General features: G+C 31.3%; 1 protein-coding gene across 2 annotated transcripts; it reads left to right on the forward strand.

The window, feature by feature from the left end:
• The first annotated feature begins 1,253 nt into the window (after nt 1-1,253).
• On the forward strand, nt 1,254-20,261 carry LOC132946871 (serine/arginine repetitive matrix protein 1). Of its 2 annotated transcripts, XM_061016974.1 has the most exons (10): nt 1,254-1,637; nt 13,846-13,899; nt 15,174-15,397; nt 15,490-15,562; nt 15,647-15,806; nt 17,272-17,420; nt 17,511-17,937; nt 18,012-18,071; nt 18,206-18,710; nt 18,790-20,261. In XM_061016974.1, exons 2-10 carry the CDS (start codon nt 13,857-13,859, stop codon nt 18,943-18,945), a joined length of 1,797 nt encoding a protein of 598 aa, XP_060872957.1. In that variant the 5' UTR covers nt 1,254-1,637; nt 13,846-13,856; the 3' UTR covers nt 18,946-20,261. The 2 variants fall into 2 exon arrangements, with proteins under 2 accessions (XP_060872957.1, XP_060872958.1); XM_061016975.1 differs by lacking the exon at nt 18,012-18,071 and having other exon boundaries at nt 1,256-1,637.
• The last annotated feature ends 1,323 nt before the right edge of the window (nt 20,262-21,584 follow it).

Consider the following 21,584-nt stretch of genomic DNA (forward strand, 5'->3'; position numbering starts at 1 on the left):
TTTAACACAGTCATTTGGATGGTTTTGATCATACATAAAATACAAGTCTAAAATTATATTCAATCATATCAACTATTTTTTCCCGCATTTTTAGCTTTGTTACCCTAAAATAAACAAAAAATCATAAATTTGCAATAAAAAAAAATTAAGGGCTACTTATTATTGATATAAAATATAGCCTATATATTTTTTGGATAGTTTCACTGTCTGATGGTAAATTTTTTTTAAATCGTTTATGCAAAAAGTGTAGCTCCATAGAGATAATCCTCGAACAAACAACCAAACAACATTTCTTCTTTATGATTTTTCTATATTAGTATAATATGTTATGTTAATAATAAAAAATTAAATTTCTTATGTATTCTTTTCATTGTATAATATATACAATATTCATCGTACATCACACATTATTAACTCAATAAAATATACCTATACCTAACAGATTTATTATAAAGTTAAATATTTATTACATATATACAGATTATAAATTATAATAACTTATAAATGGGTCTGTAAGCTGTTTGTATAAAGTATGAAACATGGGTGGGTAAAATTAATGTTCACTGCATTTGGGTACCTGGCTTGAATCTGTTCACGCCTATATGCACTTACAGAAATTATATTATAGGGGTATTTATTTTTTTAACCCAGATGATAATGCGTACGGCGTACCTATAACATATTATACAACAGGAGGAACGTGTAAATGTACCTTATTCAATAATTTGGAGAAAACAATTTTTTTATCTTAAAATCTTAAAAATGTATGTTACATGTATTCATTATTTATTTCAGAAGATTTAGATGGCATATCTGAGGGAAGGCAATATGATACCTTCCAACCTTCAAAAATTTCAGGGTGGCAATGGGAACTTGCCCGCCCACAATTACGTCACTGTAAATGTGTATCAACACCGTATGCACTATAATATGCATGTAAACAAACCGTGGCGAATCACGTTATATATTAACGTATTCCGGGAATCAACGATACGATTATAATATTATATTTGAAGAACAACGAGCGACTATTGTTCATAAAGATAACTAAGAATACGGTGGGCATGCTTAGGTGGTGGCGCGGCGATAGCGACAGATTTCATGTCGTTTTCCTCACCGCCGCCGGAACCACCACGCAACAGAGCCAAACCAAGCTGCCGCGATTCCACGCCCACGCCGCGCGCTTGTATCGCCTACGCACCGGAACCGAATCCGCGAAGCTCGCGGCGGCCGCACCGGTATCGGTGGTACACGACCGCCACCACCATCAGCAGTCAGCACCGTACGCGAGCGCTCGGTCCGCCGTAAAAAGCTGTCCCACCGTTGGTGCCCGCCGCACGCACGAGACCGCTCCTCCCGCTGCAACGCGTGTCGACCGCGAGTCGCAACAGTTTTCCGCTCGACGCCGTCGCGACGGCATCTCCCTGTGCAACGGTACAATACGCGCGTGTTTCGCATACGATTTACAACAACAACAATTCTCACATATCACATCGCGCGTGATACCTAACAATATACTGCAGGTGTCCGGAAGCAGTTAGTTTCCGAAAAAAATAAAAACACCCGCCGCTCCGAAGACTGCGTGCCAGCGTCACTGCTGCTGCTAGCATATCGTACATGACACCGCATCAGACAAGGTACTTTATTTACAACTTACTATTAATGCGGTGTCAGAGCCGATGCGTTTTCATATAGTATATTACGAAACGGAAAAAACTCATGACGCCTTGTGAAGTAATAAATAATTATAGATTTCATCTATTATTTTTATTTATTTGAAAGATGAGGGACTTTGTGCAATACAGATTAGACCCCGATTTAAAAAAACTCCATTTTTAGAAGTAAATAAATAATAAACGCATCTGTATTCTAACTCAAATTTTTGATTTTTTTTTAACAATTATTTTTCTGCCGTTATTTGAAAGGTTATTGAAAAGTGGAGTCCATTTATACGTCCTGAATAAAATGTTCCTATTTCAAATAATTATAATTAATAAAATGATTAAAGTCGGACTATTCTACAAGGCGAGATTATAGTTTTTCCTGTAGTCATTTTTTATCGTATGGTTTGGGTTTATTGTCTGTATGGCTATGTATATACTACATAATAATTAAGCCGCCAGTCCATGTAAGATGTATAGGAAACTAGACATTGCCTGAAGTTTCGCACATTAACAATAGCTGGCTGCCTGGCTCAAATGTTGCAGAATAAAACAATACATCCCTGAGCCTGTATAGTATACCTATCTACTTATATATGAGCATATAATATTGCAAACATTTGATGCTTACCTACTAAAATGTGCGTCCTTCGCAAGCTTCACGACTTCAAAGACTTATCATAATAATATAATTTGTGTGATGGGTGAATGAGTGAAAATAGTTATGAATTATGATATTTGACTTAATAATTATTTGAGTAAAACAGCTGTAGTGTAAAACGTACAGGCGTAACCGCATCAATCGCCTCTTCCCAAAATGGAATTTTCAATTGGTGCTATATAATTTACGTAGAATTAGCACCGATTGAAAAACCTTACGTAAAATATATATAACGATAAAAAATAATGGGTAAATAAATATGTACCCTACCTCATTATTAGAAAATATGCAATAATATCTGCATTTCTATATAGCAGCTCAAGGTTGTAGGTTTAACATCGTTATATTAATTATACCTGTGTAAAAATAAAAAGAGTCCGATCATTTAAACAGGTATTTATGTAACATTACTAACGCAAGATTAAAGTGGACAAAGATGAGAGATCTTTTCCAGTCATTTTTCCTCATAGTTGTTTAATATTAAAATTAGAAAAAATATTGACAGGTATACAGGTATACTTAAACATTCGATTTGTACAATTATGAAGAAATTATTTCTGATTTAGATAGTTGAAATATTACACAAAAATTAACACTATAGTACTTAAACATAAAAGTACTAAGCCAATATATGTATAACACCAAAACATTGCAATAAATTGAAAAAGGTTAAAACATAATATTAGCGACGTACATCTGGATGATAGATGTCTAGCAGATAGTGAAATAATAATTCAATGAACTCATTCGAACTTTATCTTTTACTAATCAAAAACGTATTAATTATATTATATAATTATTGATATGTACGAAATTAGCAATTCTTATTGTTCAACATTAATAATATTTATACAATATGTACAATAACTTCGGAAAACTTATGAAAATTATTCACTAAATGACGCAGTGACTTTATTTACAATACCACCATACTTGACGAGCTGGTAAAGCGTAGGTACATATTTTATAATAAATACACACACGACAAGTTGACACACTAGCACAAATAAACAATTACCAACAAAAACAAATTTATTTTCAAGTTATAAAAATAATATGATATTTGTAAACTATATTGATATACAAATATATAATACTGATGTCTAATTTAGAAAAAAAGACAGAGCCAATTTCGATAAAATCTTAACGCCTTGGCCCGGTCTTTAAAATATGGTTGATGTACTGCACTTTCGAAATGGGCGCCACGCATCTTAGAAAACTAAATAGGTACGAAGGCGTCCGTTCTTATCCCACACTGTTATAATAATAAAGACGAATGATAAATATTCGGCCTTTCTGTGCAGTTTTTTTGCCATCTTACTGTAGTCTTCCACTTTTTCGAATCCAAATTTAAACGCTGCTGACTCAGCCGTCCGTGGACAAGCGCCAACACTAGGAATAGCATTTTATATTTTTTTTTATATTGCTTCCTTCAATGAACTCGTAAAAAAAATAATACTCAACACGCTGCTCTATAGTTTTCTAACGATAAAACCAATTGGACATAAAAACTATGCCAAACTGCTCACGGAGCGTGGGTGTTACTTCGTTACTTGGTTTTATAAAATCTCCCTCCCGCGGTTCCCATACCTCCACAGATAGAAAAAATCTAAATATGTGATCTCTTATCCACCACGGGGACCTGTAAAATAAATTATAATATACATAATAATATATACAAACCTTTTAATTTACTTTTATCATTCACATTTCGCTCCAGTATTTATGATAAAAACTGATAACATTCAGAAAATATTCTTTGTTTTGTTTTAGTTTATCTTTATTTTTGTGAATTTGTTTTTAATAATATATTTAATGCGAAACTTGTATTAATTTAAATTCAATTTACTTTAAAACTTTCCATATGAAAGTTGGTGAGGTAACTTAATAAAAAATAGAAACATCATATTAATATTATCTTCTACCCACATTTAATACAGTAATTATTGTAAACTGAGCTGCTGCAGTAAAACCACGTAGGAGTTTTTTTTGTTAATTTATCTGATTTCTTCGATAGATTGAATACATTTTCATAATTATAACAGGTACCTTAGTACCTATATTCTACATAATTTTATACTAAAAACACTTGAGTGTATTTTTATATTTGTAATGTACTCATTACTTGTAATAATAATTAATGTTATGTATACTGTAAACTGTTCAACTGTTGTCTGTTGATTAGGATCCTTTGATGACCTAATAAATGTGCTTTTAACTTAATTTCCATAATAAATTATTGTGTATGTGTGCGGTGTACATCATAATAAAGCATATTATACCGACTTATACAAATATTGTTTTACAATCAATATTGCGTTTCTCGTACGAATCTGGTGTAAACTGTAAACTCAAATTATTCATTATTATACATATTATGATGGACATAATACAATTGTATTCATTAATGATCGCTACTCACGAACTGAGTAATATATTATATATACATTATTCATATCCCGATATTCTGGATATTTGGTCTTATGTGATGTATAATAGTATAGGAATACTTAATACAAAATTATAACGGTTGCATATGCTAAATTTATCGTGCGCGTGCTTAAGATAATCAATTTGTGGTTTCGTTGCGTATACATGACAGCTGCGGTGTGTTGTATATAACTTACACTGCTGTCGGATTTATAGAAAATATAAATTACAACTCACAAGCACGAGGAATCTTTAAATATATCCTGAATAATAAGGTTGAAATTAGCTTAATCATTATTTATATTCATTATATTTCACTTTTCTTAAATATTTTTTTTTTATTATTATTCCTTTATAATATTATATTTCAATTTCCTGTTAATTTTTAGAATATCTATATAACAGAAATCCAGACGATCACTATCGCAATACACGTGGTATAATAATAATTATTACACAACACAAAAACATAATATTATAATCATGTGTTTTTAGTACTATACACGTTCACACCATCTGTCTGCAGTAGTCGGAACGGCTTAGGTACGTACTGAATTAAACCAGGTAGGTAATTAATCGGCAAATCGAAAATCGTCTAATATTTTACTGTTGTAATTTTTATTTTCGAGTATAAATTTCCTAGTAAAATATGCGGTATAATAATATATTAATAGAATGTTTCCGTTTTGCAAAATTTACTACATCACAGTGTTAACTGAAAATTGCTATCGATTTTGGGCATTATTAATTATGTAGGCAGTGTTCACTGTTTGCCGCTCGGGATATGCTCACATATTAATTATTATACGACTCGGGACTCAATATTTACGAAATTGATATTCTTGTCACAAATGATGTTTAGGCGTTATAAAAGTCATTTTTGAGTGTTGAATACTGGCTGTAGCCTTGTAGGTCAGTGTTCTGTATTGTTTGATCTATACCAATAAGAAGTGTTAAAATTATTTGCATTTGATTTAGTACATACATTAAAAATAAAATACTCATAGGTAATTGTTGACAACATATTTTTCAAATATTATAAGTATAAAGAATTTTGTCTACTACTCATTTTATTATTAATATGTATGAATTTTTTGTTGTTGTATTTGAAACATAATATACTACATAGGTACGTATTATTCAAAAAAAAATACAATCGATGTCATTGCACATTATAGTAACATTATGTATAATTATTATTTTTTATAGTAATTTTCAGTTGACTACACTATAGGTAGCACAATACGCATATTGAAAGTAAATTGAATAAATTATTAACTTCATAACAAAAATAAGGTAACTTTACCGCATTTATAAGAAATAGTCTATTTTCTGTGATTGATAGCATTAAAATCAATATGATGACTAAAACTTAATATGACAACTGACAAGTTTATGCAGCGAGTAGGTAAAACCGCAAAGGTAGATCCGTAGAGGTACAACAATAATAAAAAGATTATATTTTAAATATTATACTGTTTTAATTTTCAAGGAAGGATTTGTCAACTGTCGTGCGTCATATTTTAATTGTAGAATTTAATGGTTATTATTTCAACTTCGCGTTGTGAAACGTTGTTATTATGTTTATTATACGAAACGTCAAGTTATCTTACTATAATAATTCATACTGCTTCGAAGGAAGTGGCAATTCTTACTCGTTTCGCTAGGTGTTTATGCGGAACTTTTATGCTTCTACATTGTACATACACGTAAAACGTAATCATCGAGCATTCGATACGGTCGGAACTCAGAATACGTATATTGGTATGTATTCTGTGTGGTTGACGAAAACGGTTAAATAAAAGTTAAATCGATATAGCGTGTTGCCGTGTGATTAACAACGCGGAAGGCCGAGGCTTAGGACTCGTCGTTAAACGCGCGCGGCACCTTAACAGCAAGCCTGCTGTGTCGTAGTATCTAATATCTATAATCTATACACTGTTTTAATCAACGAGGACAGTGTAATAATAATAAAATTATAACAATAATAAAAACGCCAAACTCGTGAGAATATGGTATGTATACTTATTACTTGGTTGTAAAGAAAAAAATACACCCAACATCGATGAACGTCGTCGATTGGACCGAAAAGATATTATAATATACTCGAAAAGAAAGGTCGAGACGTACAATATATATATATAGGACCGTCGACGAAGTGGGCGAGGATGAGGTGGAATGTCGGGATGGGGTTTGTTTTGAAAAACAAGCCGTAAACAGTTTTAAGTACGTCGATTTCTACTCGACTACTCACTCGGCGTCTCGGCCCCGTCGCCAGCAGCAATCATATTATATCGTGGGGAGCGCGATGTGGTATACGATGCCTCCTCTGCAACTTACGGCCGTCATCCGCGAGAAAGCGTTTTGTTTTTGTTAAATAAACCATTACAAACTCGTCACAATAATAATATAACAAAATAATATAATATAATTATACACAGGATGTTTAGAATATATAATGTTTGGGACACGTATATTAAGTTTCTAGACACACCCCGTGCTTGTATAATACGAAATGTATAATATAAATTATAATATATATTATATACTATTCGGCATTCGACGTTAACACTCGCGGATGTTTAATGTTTATGACCGGGGTAACAATAACTATAATGAGATGCGCTTGTACATAATTTTATATTATTCTAAATACTACTATACTGTCTATACTAATAGGATCGCTCGATCGCGTGTCACACTTGTCGTTGCGGACTAGAGGAGACAGGATGGCGGTGGCATGTAAGCTGCGTGTAACGACAATGTCATTTCAAAGGTTTCGATATTATATTGCACGTGTAAATAGCAAACGTCGAGACAATATTATAAAAAGTCCTTTCCACGCGAATAGTTACAGAATGCAGTCATGCAGATACTAGTTATTGTGCCTTGTCCACGATCCTGCAGCATAATATACCGTAGTCCATTTATAGGCCTTAGCTAAACATCTATAGTATTAATTATCAAACATATTCTAATAATTCAATGATTAAATATATTATACGTACAAGAATTTGAACAAATTTTAATTCATTTCTTAAACTAATAGTAGGTATAAACTGGAAAATATACTATAAAAACTAGAGAGTATAGGTACCTTAAATTTTGTAGTACAGATTAAAAAAACGATAATTAGCAAATATCTAAAGGTACATATTTTGGTTTTTATTTAATCCATTTAACTCAGTTATAAAACCAATATTTAAATACTATAATATGTACGACGAGGTACCTATTATATAGGAAATAGGTATGTACTGTTTATATATATATATATATAAGTAATCAAGAAATATTGCGAATTATTTATTTAGGTTAGCTGGTTAGATTAGGTTCAGTGATGCTCATTTTGTCTTGTTTAATTTAATGTCCAACATTTATTTTGCATGCATTATTTGGTTTTTAAGAGAATTTTTCATTTTCCATAGCATTTTTTATGATTTTAAATGAAAATGAAAATGAAAAAATATTATTTCTAGGTTTTAATGGAATTTTATATAATATTATATTCTACGCAAACAATTAACATTTATCTAATCATTATCTAATCTTGCATTTGAAATTCCAAGCAACTAATAAAATCAAAACGGGCCAAAAGGTTATACACGATATACCTGTAAGTTGGTACCTACCTATTTAATACTTTAATAATCATTGAATATATTAATCAAATTCAGCTTCATCAAATTAATTAAATCAAAATAAATAATTGAAATAATATTTTTGAATTTCCATCTACAATGCACATTAAATGTTGATGGTTTTGTAATTTAAATTTTTATGGTCATATAATATGCATTTTTATATGATATTTTTTTGGGCATCAAATTCCTGCAACCCTATTTTGTATTCATAACATTACTTGTACTGTTCTGCAGTGTGTCTTTCACTATTTTGACCTTGTCGTGGTCTACTCCCAGGTCCAATCGAGTTTTAATTTCTTGTGATTTTTGACGAACACGTAAAATACGTTTGCCTCTAAAATATTATACTAATATATTATTATGTTATTAGCAATTTCGTATTATCATGGTTAGGTATGTTAAACGTGTGTGGAAACAAATAAAGGAGCGCACAGAGGATCGGAAATAATAAAAAAACAACGAGGAGGCGGTGTAGGCGCAAAAAAATATAGGAAAAAAACAGGCGCGGGTAGTACAAAATATGTTTTGGCGACAAGGTCAACGCAACGCCGCCAAAGCCGGTCGACCGGCCGGTCGTCGCGTCGTCGTTGCCGAGCAAAAACACGCGCGGGCGCACTGTTCTCAAGGTCGCGCTGCGTCGTGTGTAGCAGCAGCAGCAGCACACAGTGTAACGGCGACGATCGGCCCGACGATGGCGACACTCCCCCGGCGGGACAGGCCCGTTTTCGGTCTTACGTCATTGACGCCTCGGCGGCGGCCACTCTTCTCCTTATTTGGTATCGGTCACACACGTATATTATGATATACAATAATAATAATAATAGTATGCGTAGTACGTGCGTGCCGTGTGTCCTTTCCAATGGAGAAAAACGGAGGCAACTCCATATCGGCATCAGAACGCGTTCGCGCGCGCATTAGCTAATAGCTTCCTATATTTATTAATTTATTATTTTCATGTGTTATTCTTCTTCTACTCTCCACGATACGATGAGATTGTCCCACATTTTTCATACACACCGCTTGCTAAATATCATAACAATATTTGTATACGTTTACAACCTGCAACGCGCGTGCGCAGAACTACATTTCCGCAGACGGTAACTGTATTTGTGCCCCCTTCAAGTTGGGTCCTCTCCTAATAAGACGAGTATAACGTAAATAAATTGTTATTTTATAAAAAAATTATTTGCTAACAACAGATAAAAAACGGCCCAATTACTGTAATGTCAGGAGGTGCACAGGCATACCAGCTGGCACGCCTAAATATATAATATGTTAAAAACTGTAGTCACGCTTTTGTTGCTTATAATAATGTAATACATAATTTAGCACCTATATATATAGTAATTATAATCATTATAGATGATTATTATTATTAATAATTGTTTAGCATGACGACGTTGAACGATTTATCATCATATCGGTGGTTAGGTTCAACACGAACGCCTATTAGTGATTATTGCACGCGAAAAGAAGCGATTGCAAAATCCCAAAATTTGATGTCCAATATTATTGTTATTAATTATTATTGTTGGTTGCGCTACTTATATATAGTGATTTAGTGATGTCTGATCGTTTTTGCGGACTATACGTCTATACATTTATACACGGTAACCATTTATAATACTGCAGTGCTATATTAAGAATGGCAGTAACCACGGGTATCAAATTGTCGGGGTGCTAAACCCCTTTTAAGGTGTGTCATTTTAGCATAGACATTGTCTAAGTCCTACACAAATATTAAAAAAAAAGATTCCTATAAACGTCGGTCGCAATTATATAAAAATTTTTTTTACGTGTTCACACCAAACAGAAATGTCATCATTGGTGTACATAATTGTTATTAAGCGATGGAATTTCATAAAGCGTCATCAATGCCAAACACTGTATTTGGGTATAATATATTATTATCGTTGCCACGATACATACTTATAGCATCGTCGTCGGTATTTTACTCGAGATAGGTAGCTATATAATAGTTGGTAGGTAGGTATACAGCCTATACATCTCACTGGTAGTCTGCTTTGCACAATGTTTTCGTCGAGTCATTTTTAAACAATAGCCATTTACATAATTTAGAATTACTATACCTATATAATATATTCATCTTATTTTTATAATGGACCATTAATGTCTATAATATATTTGGTATATTAAGAGAACACGCCCTTCGACAAAAATGTTCCACTTGTTGTATGTAAAAATAATATATTTTCGAACAACGAAAACAAAGAGAACAAAATAAATAAAGACTACTGCATATGCGCTCCTGCAGGCTGCAGGCTACAAATGCAGAATAGATTCATATTGGATTATGTCCAAAATATTAAGTATGAAGGATATTCGAACCCACAATACCATAAACGCAGTGAAGGTATCAGTATGTTTGTTTTTTTCTTCACATTTTTGATCATATTAGGCAAAAAGGTCAGTCGTTTTAGAATGTATGTATACTTTATGATGGACTGCACATCAATGACATTATTATAGAGGTATTTAAGTTACAAGGTACTATAAGTTATATTTTGTATGAATATTTATAAATTATAAACAATTCAAGTCTAAAATTAGGTACCTAATTTCTTAATGAATAACAAAATGCCTATGACAATAATATGCCATAGAAATATTGGATACTAATGTAATATAATATATATTAAAAATTGTTGCACTTGTGAGAATAATTTACCTGCCCCATTGCATTATTGCAGAATGTTTATGTTATGATGAGTCGATGATCTATTTATCTATTAACACATATTATTACAAAATAATAAGGTTGGCTCAAGGCCAGTTCTTCATTCATCAGAAAACTTCCTAGTTATATATATAGGTACTACAACAATAAGAAATAAATACAAACAGATTAAAGAACAAATCAAACCATTAAAAAGCCAGACAAGATAGTGGTGTACTTATTATTGTGTGTAGTGTATTATTTATTGAAAAACAATAATCGTTAAAATAAGAATATGACATTTTCTTAAAATATGAAAAAATTGTATTCAATACATTTGACATATTATTTCAGTAATAGTTAGAAGTTAGAACAACATAATGATATAGATAAATAGACAATAGTTAGTATTATATAACATTTTAAGATCTTGGTTATAAAATGTAAATTGTATAGAACAATAATAAAATTATGCCAGAATGTATCAACTTATTGTCTTATTCCCAAGTCTATAGGTACTTTAAATAAAATATAGATTTATATTATATAAATTTATAACCATTAGCAATATAAAATTAAAAAAAAATAAATATTATAATATTATGTGAACATTTAAATTCTTTAAGAGGACGCTATACTCGCATGCGTTGTCTCCGTCTTACAATTAATAAATGTACAACATAGCAAAAAACTGTTTTGCGCGAGAAAGAACCGAGAAGACTACAGTCATAACTAAGAAACGATATTTTCACCACATAAAAAGGAGAACTTTGGCTATGCAACGTTGTTTTTATTTTTTTGATATCACTTATATGAAAAAAATTCTTACTATTTTAAAAACTATTATTGTTTGTGTTTTTCAAACTTGATAAACTTCTTTCATATAAATGATATCAAAAAAATAAAAACAACGTTGCACAGCCAAAGTTCTTCTTTTTTATGTGGTGAAAATCTCGTTTCTTAGTTATGACTGTAGCCTTCTTGGTTCTTTCCCGCGCAAAACAGTTTTTGCTATGTTGTACATTTGTAAGACGGAGACAACACATGTGGGTGTAGCGTCCTCTTAAGGTTATAATTTTCTGAATAAATTGCGAAAAAATGAACTAAAATTGATTATCAACAGACTTCATATATGCTTTTATAAATCTAAATATTGAAATTGTTTTCATAATTTTCCATTAGATTTTCCTTTAACCAGCTTAAACTTTAAATAAAAAAAAAACCAACTAAATCAAATTTTCAATCTATATTGGTTTACAATGAGCGTTGTAGACTTTTTTTCTAGCTTCTACAGTTCTACCCTCAATTATTGTCCTAAAATGAGTGGTGACATCATAAGAACATAAATAAACAAAGTATAAACACTCAATTGTAAAACCAATACAATTTGGCTGTATAAATTCTATCTTGAAATATTTACTTATAGAAAAGTAAATAGGTAATATAATTTAAATATTTTGATTTATTTTGTTACATTTTTATTTCCATTTATAATTTAATTGGATAAAATTATCCATAAGCTAATTGAGATATAAAATCTTAAATCGCAGATTTTTGTTTTTAATTTAACGAAATTAGATTCGTCCAGTCAATCTTAATTCTTAAATCCTAGTTACTCACTATATAGTCACGTATAATATTATGATTTTGAACTCATTTGGTCGTAATAATATTTATACTATTTATAGTCGTATTAAATATTAATGTATTATGCATTACAAAAATAAACTATGTCATTCAAAATGTTTATTGGAAAAACCCTATACAATATAGGTCAGCTTCATATGACCTATTTTTTTAATAATTTCTCTGGTCATCGTAATAAAACAAATATATTTAATACCAATAAATTGTTTATCTTTTAATGATTTAATATCTATGCAACTCATACAGATGCGTATGATTTTCCACAGGAATATTGTATTGAATCGAAGTTCAATTATTTTTTTTATATAACATTTGGTAATTTCAAAATATTATGTATTTATGTATTCATAAAACGGCCAATCATTGAAAAACATCTAAGACCCTGCAACTGGCGTGAACATGCAAACCATTGATTGGGTGTAAGTGGTAGGTTATATTACGTGGTCAATATGAAAAATTATAATGTTGCGACAAATGTGTGGTACATGTGTATAACCCCAAAAATTTTAACTTTATCTCCTCATTTGGTCCAAACCTGGTATAAAAAAAATAAGTTTATAGCGAATAAATAATATTTATTGTTACAATATAGTTTGTAAATTAACATTTATTACCTAATTAATGTTTTATACAAAATAATATGTATTGCAATACTAAAATGTACTAAAAGTACTAAAATGTTTGTAGATGCCAAATAAATATATTGGTAGGTAGTCGGTACTATATTATGTAGGTCCGATATCCCGGTATCTGGTTGGTTTCCTCCTAAGCGAATTTCCATCTCATTTCATACTTAATGCACTTAAATATTTACTATATATATTATGTGCTATATAGTATATACTATATTATATATGTATAGTGATTTATATACAACTAGGTTTATTATGATAAACAAAAAAAAAACATCCAAGTCGTTTATATTATTTGAACTAGTTAAAGGTATAAGCCCAGCATTGAACTTTATAAGTCACAAATATTTGTATATAAAATTATATGCAACATATTTTTTGTTTTAAAATACAAATTATAAATATTCTCACGTACCAGTATCATTGTCTTTTATCATAGTGTGCGCCGTGCGGATATGGATTTTCAATAACAGTAGTGATTGTCATGTTTCAGGACCTAGAACAATGTATAGCAGACCAAATCAAAATCAAGGCGAAGCGAGACTCGGTTAGTACCTATATAAACCTGCATGCATTAGATTAGTCACGAATTTATCTGTACCTATATGGAATAATAGAATACAGACAATTTATTTAATATTGTAGTATTAACTATTAGTCACCTGCAAAGTAGGTAGGTACTAATTCCATAAAAGTACTCTATAGAGTCTAAAGCCCATTAGGAAGAAACAGTTCTGTATGTTCGATGTACAACTCACGTGGAGATTATTAATCGATTTTTATGAAATAAACATTACAAAATTCATTGAATCCATAATTCGATAAGCCGAGTTTTTTAACTTTTATACCTAATCATTTGAGTTAACTATAAAATCTACCAACCATACGATATTTTGGCGATATGTGTATTTTGTTCCCCTCGTAAAAAATATTTGACAGTGTAATGTGTAAAGGAAACGTCTGGGTTGTAATGCATCCTAATTCCTAGGTGAAGGTATATATAAAAAAACAAATCGTGTTTCATTTCCAACTGCTATTTTTATAACGTTACAGTTTGTTTGAACGTTGACACATTTCGGCTGTCTGGACCGTAGCTAATACTATTAAAAATAGAAACCTGAACAAACATTATATAATTACATAAGGATATTTCACCTTCACAATTGTTATTTTTTCTAAACGACCAATTATAAAAACAAAAAATAACATCATGTAAAATAATTTTCTACTACTTTACTTGGATATTAATTTATCATTATTCGAGGTTATACCCAATAATATCACGATATTACTATTCTTAGTACCTCCTAATATATTACATTATTTAGTGGAGCACTGGAGTCACCACTCACCATACGGTATACACTGTCTCATTTAGTTATGGTCTCATGAGAACTAAAAAATTACTTCACCTTCTTGTGATATATTCACCGTTTACTCCCCCTCCTACCACCATCACACACATATCAATAAAATATTTTCGTATAATTTCAATTTTTTTTTGCCCTGACACTTGTATTTCCAAAAAATACTTGAATTTGATTATGTATATTACATAATATTATAGTCGCAAAATGAACATTTAAATTTTATTCAATTCAAATTTTAAGTATCAATATATTATACCTACCTATAAATTATAATTGAATAAATGTGCTGAAATTTCAATAAACCTCTCACTTGAGAATAGTAATGTTCAGATTATTAAATATTCCGTGAATAACACCTTGACACTGTTATATTTAATAGGTAACGACGTAACGCACATAGCTGCGTTACAACGTATAATTAGTTCAAACTTGAACATTTATTATTGTTTAGAACTGTTACTGGACGACTTGCAGTCCACTCTTCCGCGTAAAAACCATGGACTCAGTAACACATCGTCAACTGGGTACAGAGAAGTTACTAAAAGCACATCAAGGACGATTGGTAACGGTCAAACAGAAATTAACAAGGAATATGAAATCCAATATCTCAATCCAGCCAACAAATCCACAATGCTCAGTGAAAGATTACCCGATCTTCAATCGGTTGACTTGCTGGTGGGCATTAATTAACTAATGACCGCAATCATAATTAAATTATGGAGTCATATATCAATTATGTCTTATAAAATAACGTATTAACATTTCAGCGACAGACCAACAATGGAAAAAATTCCGGTTACGAAACGGTTTCGTCTTACCAATATAATAAATCGACAGAAAGTACGCTGATTGTATTGTTTTAATCATATTTCCATTTAAATTGCGTGTGTAACAAAATATTTATAATGTGTACCTATGTTATAGGCAAAGGTACAGTTCCCAGACAAGAAACGAACAGTGTTAACATGAGACAAAGTATTTCTGAACTTGATTCATTATTAGACGATTTGAATCATGCTCAGAGAGTTGGATTTTCAAACTCCGGAGTTAACAGACATGAAATAACAACTAATGAGTCCGGAATGTAAGTTAATTTAATTATTTGTATTACTCTAGGCTTAATGTCTTTTTAATTGGATATTTGGATATTTCATAACTCATAACAGCAATGCCCTAACCAAGCATTTATGAGATGGCTGCATACAAGTTGGGTCACAAAATAAAAATCTTAAACTAGTTGGGTCCGGATTTGTATCGGTAATATATAGAAGTTGTGTCCTGGATTAAATATCGAATCACAATTTGTAGGTATTTCCTATTGTAAAATATTTTTATAAAAAGCACTCAAAAATAAAAAAAAGCGAAGAGAGTTATTAATTATCTAACTATCAAACGAAGTGAGATCAATTTTTGTGAGAATGTGAGATACGTTGGTGTGTAAAAAAAAAAACATTTACGTCATTGAGTATAACAATGGTTATTATTAGACAATTTAAGACCCCAGAAATATATTTTCATTGGAGCCCTAAATTCCTAGTTGGGCCATTGCAACGAACATATAGTGTGTTCACACTATACTGTATAGTATGCTTACCAGCTACCAAAAACCATTCGGGATCCAGCTTGAAGTGTAGTAGATATCTAAAATAATCCAGAACCTAACTTGTATAGTTGTATAGTATAACATTAGTCTGTAAGTAATAATAAGTATCTCTAGCATCAGGGCCCTAACTCCGGTGGTGCCAAAAGCGCAAATCGTGTGATTTTCCAAACAGACTATTTTAACGCAAGAATTAGACATTAGTTGAGTTTTTGTATCTAAACAAAGTGCAAAATTAAATTTCATCATCTGGTATAATTAAAACCCATTATACTTAAATTGATAACCAACTTTCAGCTTTAAATTTCATATTTGATTTTAAGGTTATAGGTACTTAATTAATATTTAAAACATTGATTTTTAAAATATTATAAACTAAAATGTACCTAATTAGTTATTAATTGGCGATGAATGGCAATTACTAATGTCTAAACATATAAACTATATATTAACTAATTTTATTATTGGTATTAAATTTTAATTATTCTATTTAATATAATACGTTTTAACATAAGTAACAGTTTTTTTTGTAACTAATATATTTTAATGATTCGTTGCGTCATAAAACCTATGTTAAATTGTTTATCGCCTTTAGGCATCAAATGTTATTATACTTTTATGAAAAATATTGTCAATAATATATTACTTTACCTATACATTAATTTAAAACTTAATCTTTTTTGTTATTTTTATTTTAAAACTAATTGTTCAAATCAAGTGGTTAAATAATTGTACCTATAGGTAGTAACTAATAATTTATTTGCGCTTTACGCATATAAGTTGTTAAAAAGGTAATTTTTTTCTCGCGTTTTTGGGTTTAGTTTGAGTAGTATTTTTTGGCGATAGCCCCCAACTCGTATCTGTCACAGGGATATCATCGTGGAAATGGGCGATGGCTTATTGATTTCTGTAACTTAACTTACATATATATTTGTCGAATTTTTAACAGTGAGCCATTAAGGAGCAGTACGCCATATAAACAGCAATATAGTAAACACGAAGAACATAGGTATGGAAGTCTTAACCGATCTAAAATGCCAGGGACCAGTGAGGTGGTTTCCACCTACGAAACTTCGACAACAAACGGAGAACCTTTAGGTGAAACATTTTGTACTAAAAAATAAAACCCTAGGGTATAGGTACTGTACTACTGTGTATGATACTCATGAATATTATTCTATATAACAGATTTAGATTTAACCGATACTCCACGTAGTTATACCAAGTTGCTTCAAAACCAATCTCCGGGTAACTATCAGACCTCGGTTTATTCAAAAGAAACTACAAAAAAAATAATACCGGGTACCACAACTTATTCGACGTACCAAAAATTCGGTTCACCTACAACGGACCCAGGTCAATCTAAAGTGTACAACTATTCAGAAGAATATCGCTCTGATAGTAGGAATCGTTCGTTGAGAGATTTGCCACCGTCTCCTCGTCCGCATAGATCTTCATCTCCACGTTCACCGTCACCGCACCGTTCGCCGTCGCCCATGTCGTTTGCTCAACCACCAGAACCTAGAAACTATTCGAGTAGTCATACTTATACGAACAGAACAACGTCACCTCAGTCGGTACAGAAGTTTAGTCCTTCCGATCCAAGCAGAATCAAGTGAGTATTACGAATTTAGTTTGCTTAATATAAAATATTATTTCGGGGGATTGTAATGAGTGTGTATGTCGCAGCGAAGAGGTGACCTGGGTCGCTCATGCCACGCCCCCTGTAACCCGTCGTTTCCCCGTGAGGTTAGTAAGCGTTTTGGAGGTTAATATTGTGATCGTACGTGAGATTCATAGTTGTGTTCAGGGAATGTGACGTGAACACATAATTTGTTAATATAATAAATTACCTAATTATGCACCACTGTTTTTTTTTACAGCGTGGATAATAACTTAACTTCGCCGCCTGGCCAGACGGTTTACTCGTATAAGTATTCGAGTGAGACCAGAGAGAACACAAAATATGGACAACCAAATGGGTACACAAAACCTATACACCAAGAACAGTTGCCACTACGCCATTCGCCGTTCCCAAGAGACGAGGCTGACACACCTGGACTCCAAAATCCACCGAAACGGTTGGACGACTTGATGGCATCGTTTGGCGACAGAACAGATTACACGAACTACCACAGTAATAGAGAATACCACTCGAACGTCAAGGATTACCAGTCCAAGTCTAAGGAATACGAACACGACAAGGCAGCAGAATACACGATTCCGATTAAGAAGCCACATCCCGATAATTTAGCTCCTGAAAATAAAGGCCCTGAGAAATTGACGGAAGTTAAAGAAACTGAAGTGACTCAGTCGGTCGCCGGGCCGCCAGTTTTTTATCCCCCCGGGTCAACAACGTTTGTGAAGAAGGAAGAAGTAATGCAACAGGTATATAATAACCGTTTTTATAATCAAACATAATCTGTTATCGCTCCATCTATTATACTTTTTTATTCGTGTCCTACAGCAAGGTCAATTTGGTCAGGGACAAATGAAGGCCAAGGCCAAAGGAATGTACAAGTACAAAAGCAAAAGCAAGTCAAAGGAAAAACAAAGTTCTGGAGCAACAATGGTGCCAGTATGTTTGCCAATGTGCTGTGCCATGCCATGTGTTATCATGTAATCGAAGACATTATATTTATATAACTTTACTAATTTATAATTATTTACTAGAAATAAATAATGAAAAGAAAAAAATGTTATGGTGGCCTATTGAACTAATTGTCCTAAAAGTAAACTTACTTAAATACACATGTTATATTATTTAAATACCTAGGCCATAATATTACAATAAAAACAGTTTAAACTCTCAAAATAAATATTTGAACATGATATAAATTACAATAAATTGTAGTTAGTACAGCGGGTATTATTATATTAATTACTACAAAGTTGTAATTTAAAATGTTTTCTTAATATTATAATATTATCATCTGTGTACTTATATTTTTACTAAATTTTTATTTTATACCGAATAAATATCAGAATATTACATATGTATTAATTGTTATAAATACCAATTTACCTGTATGTTTTAAACTTAAACACTTTTAACATACAACTAACCTTGCTGTAAGCTTATTTATTATTTGTATTTGATTATTATTAATGTATTTTGTAAGATACAGACGATTATTAATTTATATAATTATGTGTGTATGTATAAATTGAACACAATTTACATGATTCTATTTTTAATTGGTCTAATAAAAATAACAGATTTAGATTATAGGTTCAAGATAAAATTCACCTTTTTACATTTAATTATTTTGATTACAAATGTAATAAACAATAATGTTAATATACTATTGATAAATAACATACAATTATTTTATTAAGTACCGTCATATTACTTATACTAGTTACTAGCTACTTAAGTTCTAGAACCACAAATTTAATAGTTTCGTGTCAATTGTTCTGGTGTAAATGGTGTAATATATTATGTAGGGACCTATCAATTATTAGGTACATAAAAAAAAACGTTCAACCACTACATAGTTGAATGAAACACACGGCTAAATCACAGCTACATATCAGTATTCCAACTAACCACGAACAACTACACGCTGTAATGTTTATATGACCATAATATTATATTCGATTCATGTTTTTTTTTTCAATAATACATATTTACATGACTTAACAAAAATGCATATTATTATATATTATACATTTATACATAGCAAACGTATTCATTTTGTATATTTCTAACGATACCTAGAGGCTAGAAGAATTTTATTTATTCATGTAATAACTTAGCGTGTAAAATATAATTTTTACGATTTGATCAAGTTTAATTGAATTCTATTTTGATAAATGTTTCAGTTGTTTGGCGCGCACGATTTGTACCTAAAAATTAATTTGTACTGTTGTCAAATTTTGTTAAAATTATATTGATGTTGATAATAATTGTTATATTATATAATCATACGAATTAAAGAGATTTTTCTTTTTTTGTTCTTTTATATTATACAAAAATAAATAGGTGTTACGCGTAATACGTATAAAATACAGTGTTTCTATAAATTATAAGTTGTTAAGTATAAAATATCAAACTGCACATTCTTATAATTCATATGTATAAGTCAATTCGGCTTCACAAATGGCAATGAATTAAAATGTATGTTAACAGCGGCGTAACTTGTAGATAATTTTTGACAGTGTTAAATATTAAAAAAACGTTTTACCTTTTGTGTTTAAAAGCATATGAAGGGAGAAAGCCCTTCGAATAATTTACCAATATTAAACCTATACATGTGGAAAATGTGTTCTAAATTGTATAGTATATACTATAAATTAGAGCTTAAATTAGGAGGGGGTTGGGGGCAAACTGACAAAGCAATATACCTAATAAATTAATATATAACCCCACTATAAAATTCAGGGGTGAAACTCACTTGCCCTGTTGCCCCCTCAGATTACGCTTATATATATATGATAATGATATTATAGTAATATATAGTTCTATATTATTTTATTACTTAAACAAATGTGAATTATTGGAAATCCTTACTGGACACGACAAGAAGAAGTAATATAGTTTTACCTTGATGACTTAGTAAGCGGATTCATCCGGATATCCCTTCAGGAATAAGTACCTAGTCAAAATATATATGTACAGGTATGTCGTGTCTTCTCCATCCATATATTATATAATATATACTTATTTATTATTTATAATTCAATATTAGTGACTCGGCGCGGTGCAGTGGCTGAAATCAATCACGCGACGTGATTAAGAGTAAGCAACGGCCGCTGCCACTAGATATCGGATGGGTGACCATCTGGGTTCGTTGTGCGCAAAAACCTTGTCACACATACACGTGTTCCTAACCGACCATACCAACAGTCCCAACCCTACTGCACCAACCCTACTAACCTTACAGGCTAATGACCTCAGTCGTCGAAGCCTTAAAAAAAAAAAATACATTATTAGTTATACACTGATCGACTTATTGTACCTAAACTAGTACTGGTATTTTAAATTAATTATTCTATTTTTTTGTAACCTTAAAAACAGTACCCTTTGATCCACCGCCTGTCCCTATTTAAGACATATATTTCGTTATTTCTCTGTAGAGAGAAAACTGGAGATAGAATATATTGTGGGGAAGGGGCTGGAGCCCCACTATACATTTTCAATGATGACGCTTCATCTATTTATGTTAATGGAATTCATTTTTAAAGACATCATGCCCGCATGTATCTTTAAAACTTTTAAATTTCTCAAAAGGTGAAACATAATTTTAAAATGTTACCATG

This window comes from Metopolophium dirhodum, chromosome 6 (assembly GCF_019925205.1).
Source record: "Metopolophium dirhodum isolate CAU chromosome 6, ASM1992520v1, whole genome shotgun sequence".
Classification (NCBI taxonomy): domain Eukaryota; kingdom Metazoa; phylum Arthropoda; class Insecta; order Hemiptera; family Aphididae; genus Metopolophium; species Metopolophium dirhodum.

Coding starts and splice junctions, on each gene's coding strand:
- LOC132946871 (XM_061016974.1), top strand. CDS start 13,857: ATGTATAGCAGACCAAATCAAAATCAAGGCGAAGCGAGACTCG. Junction 15,563..15,646: donor ATATAATAAATCGACAGAAA/GTACGCTGATTG, acceptor CCTATGTTATAG/GCAAAGGTACAGTTCCCAGA. Junction 18,072..18,205: donor ACCCGTCGTTTCCCCGTGAG/GTTAGTAAGCGT, acceptor TTTTTTTTACAG/CGTGGATAATAACTTAACTT.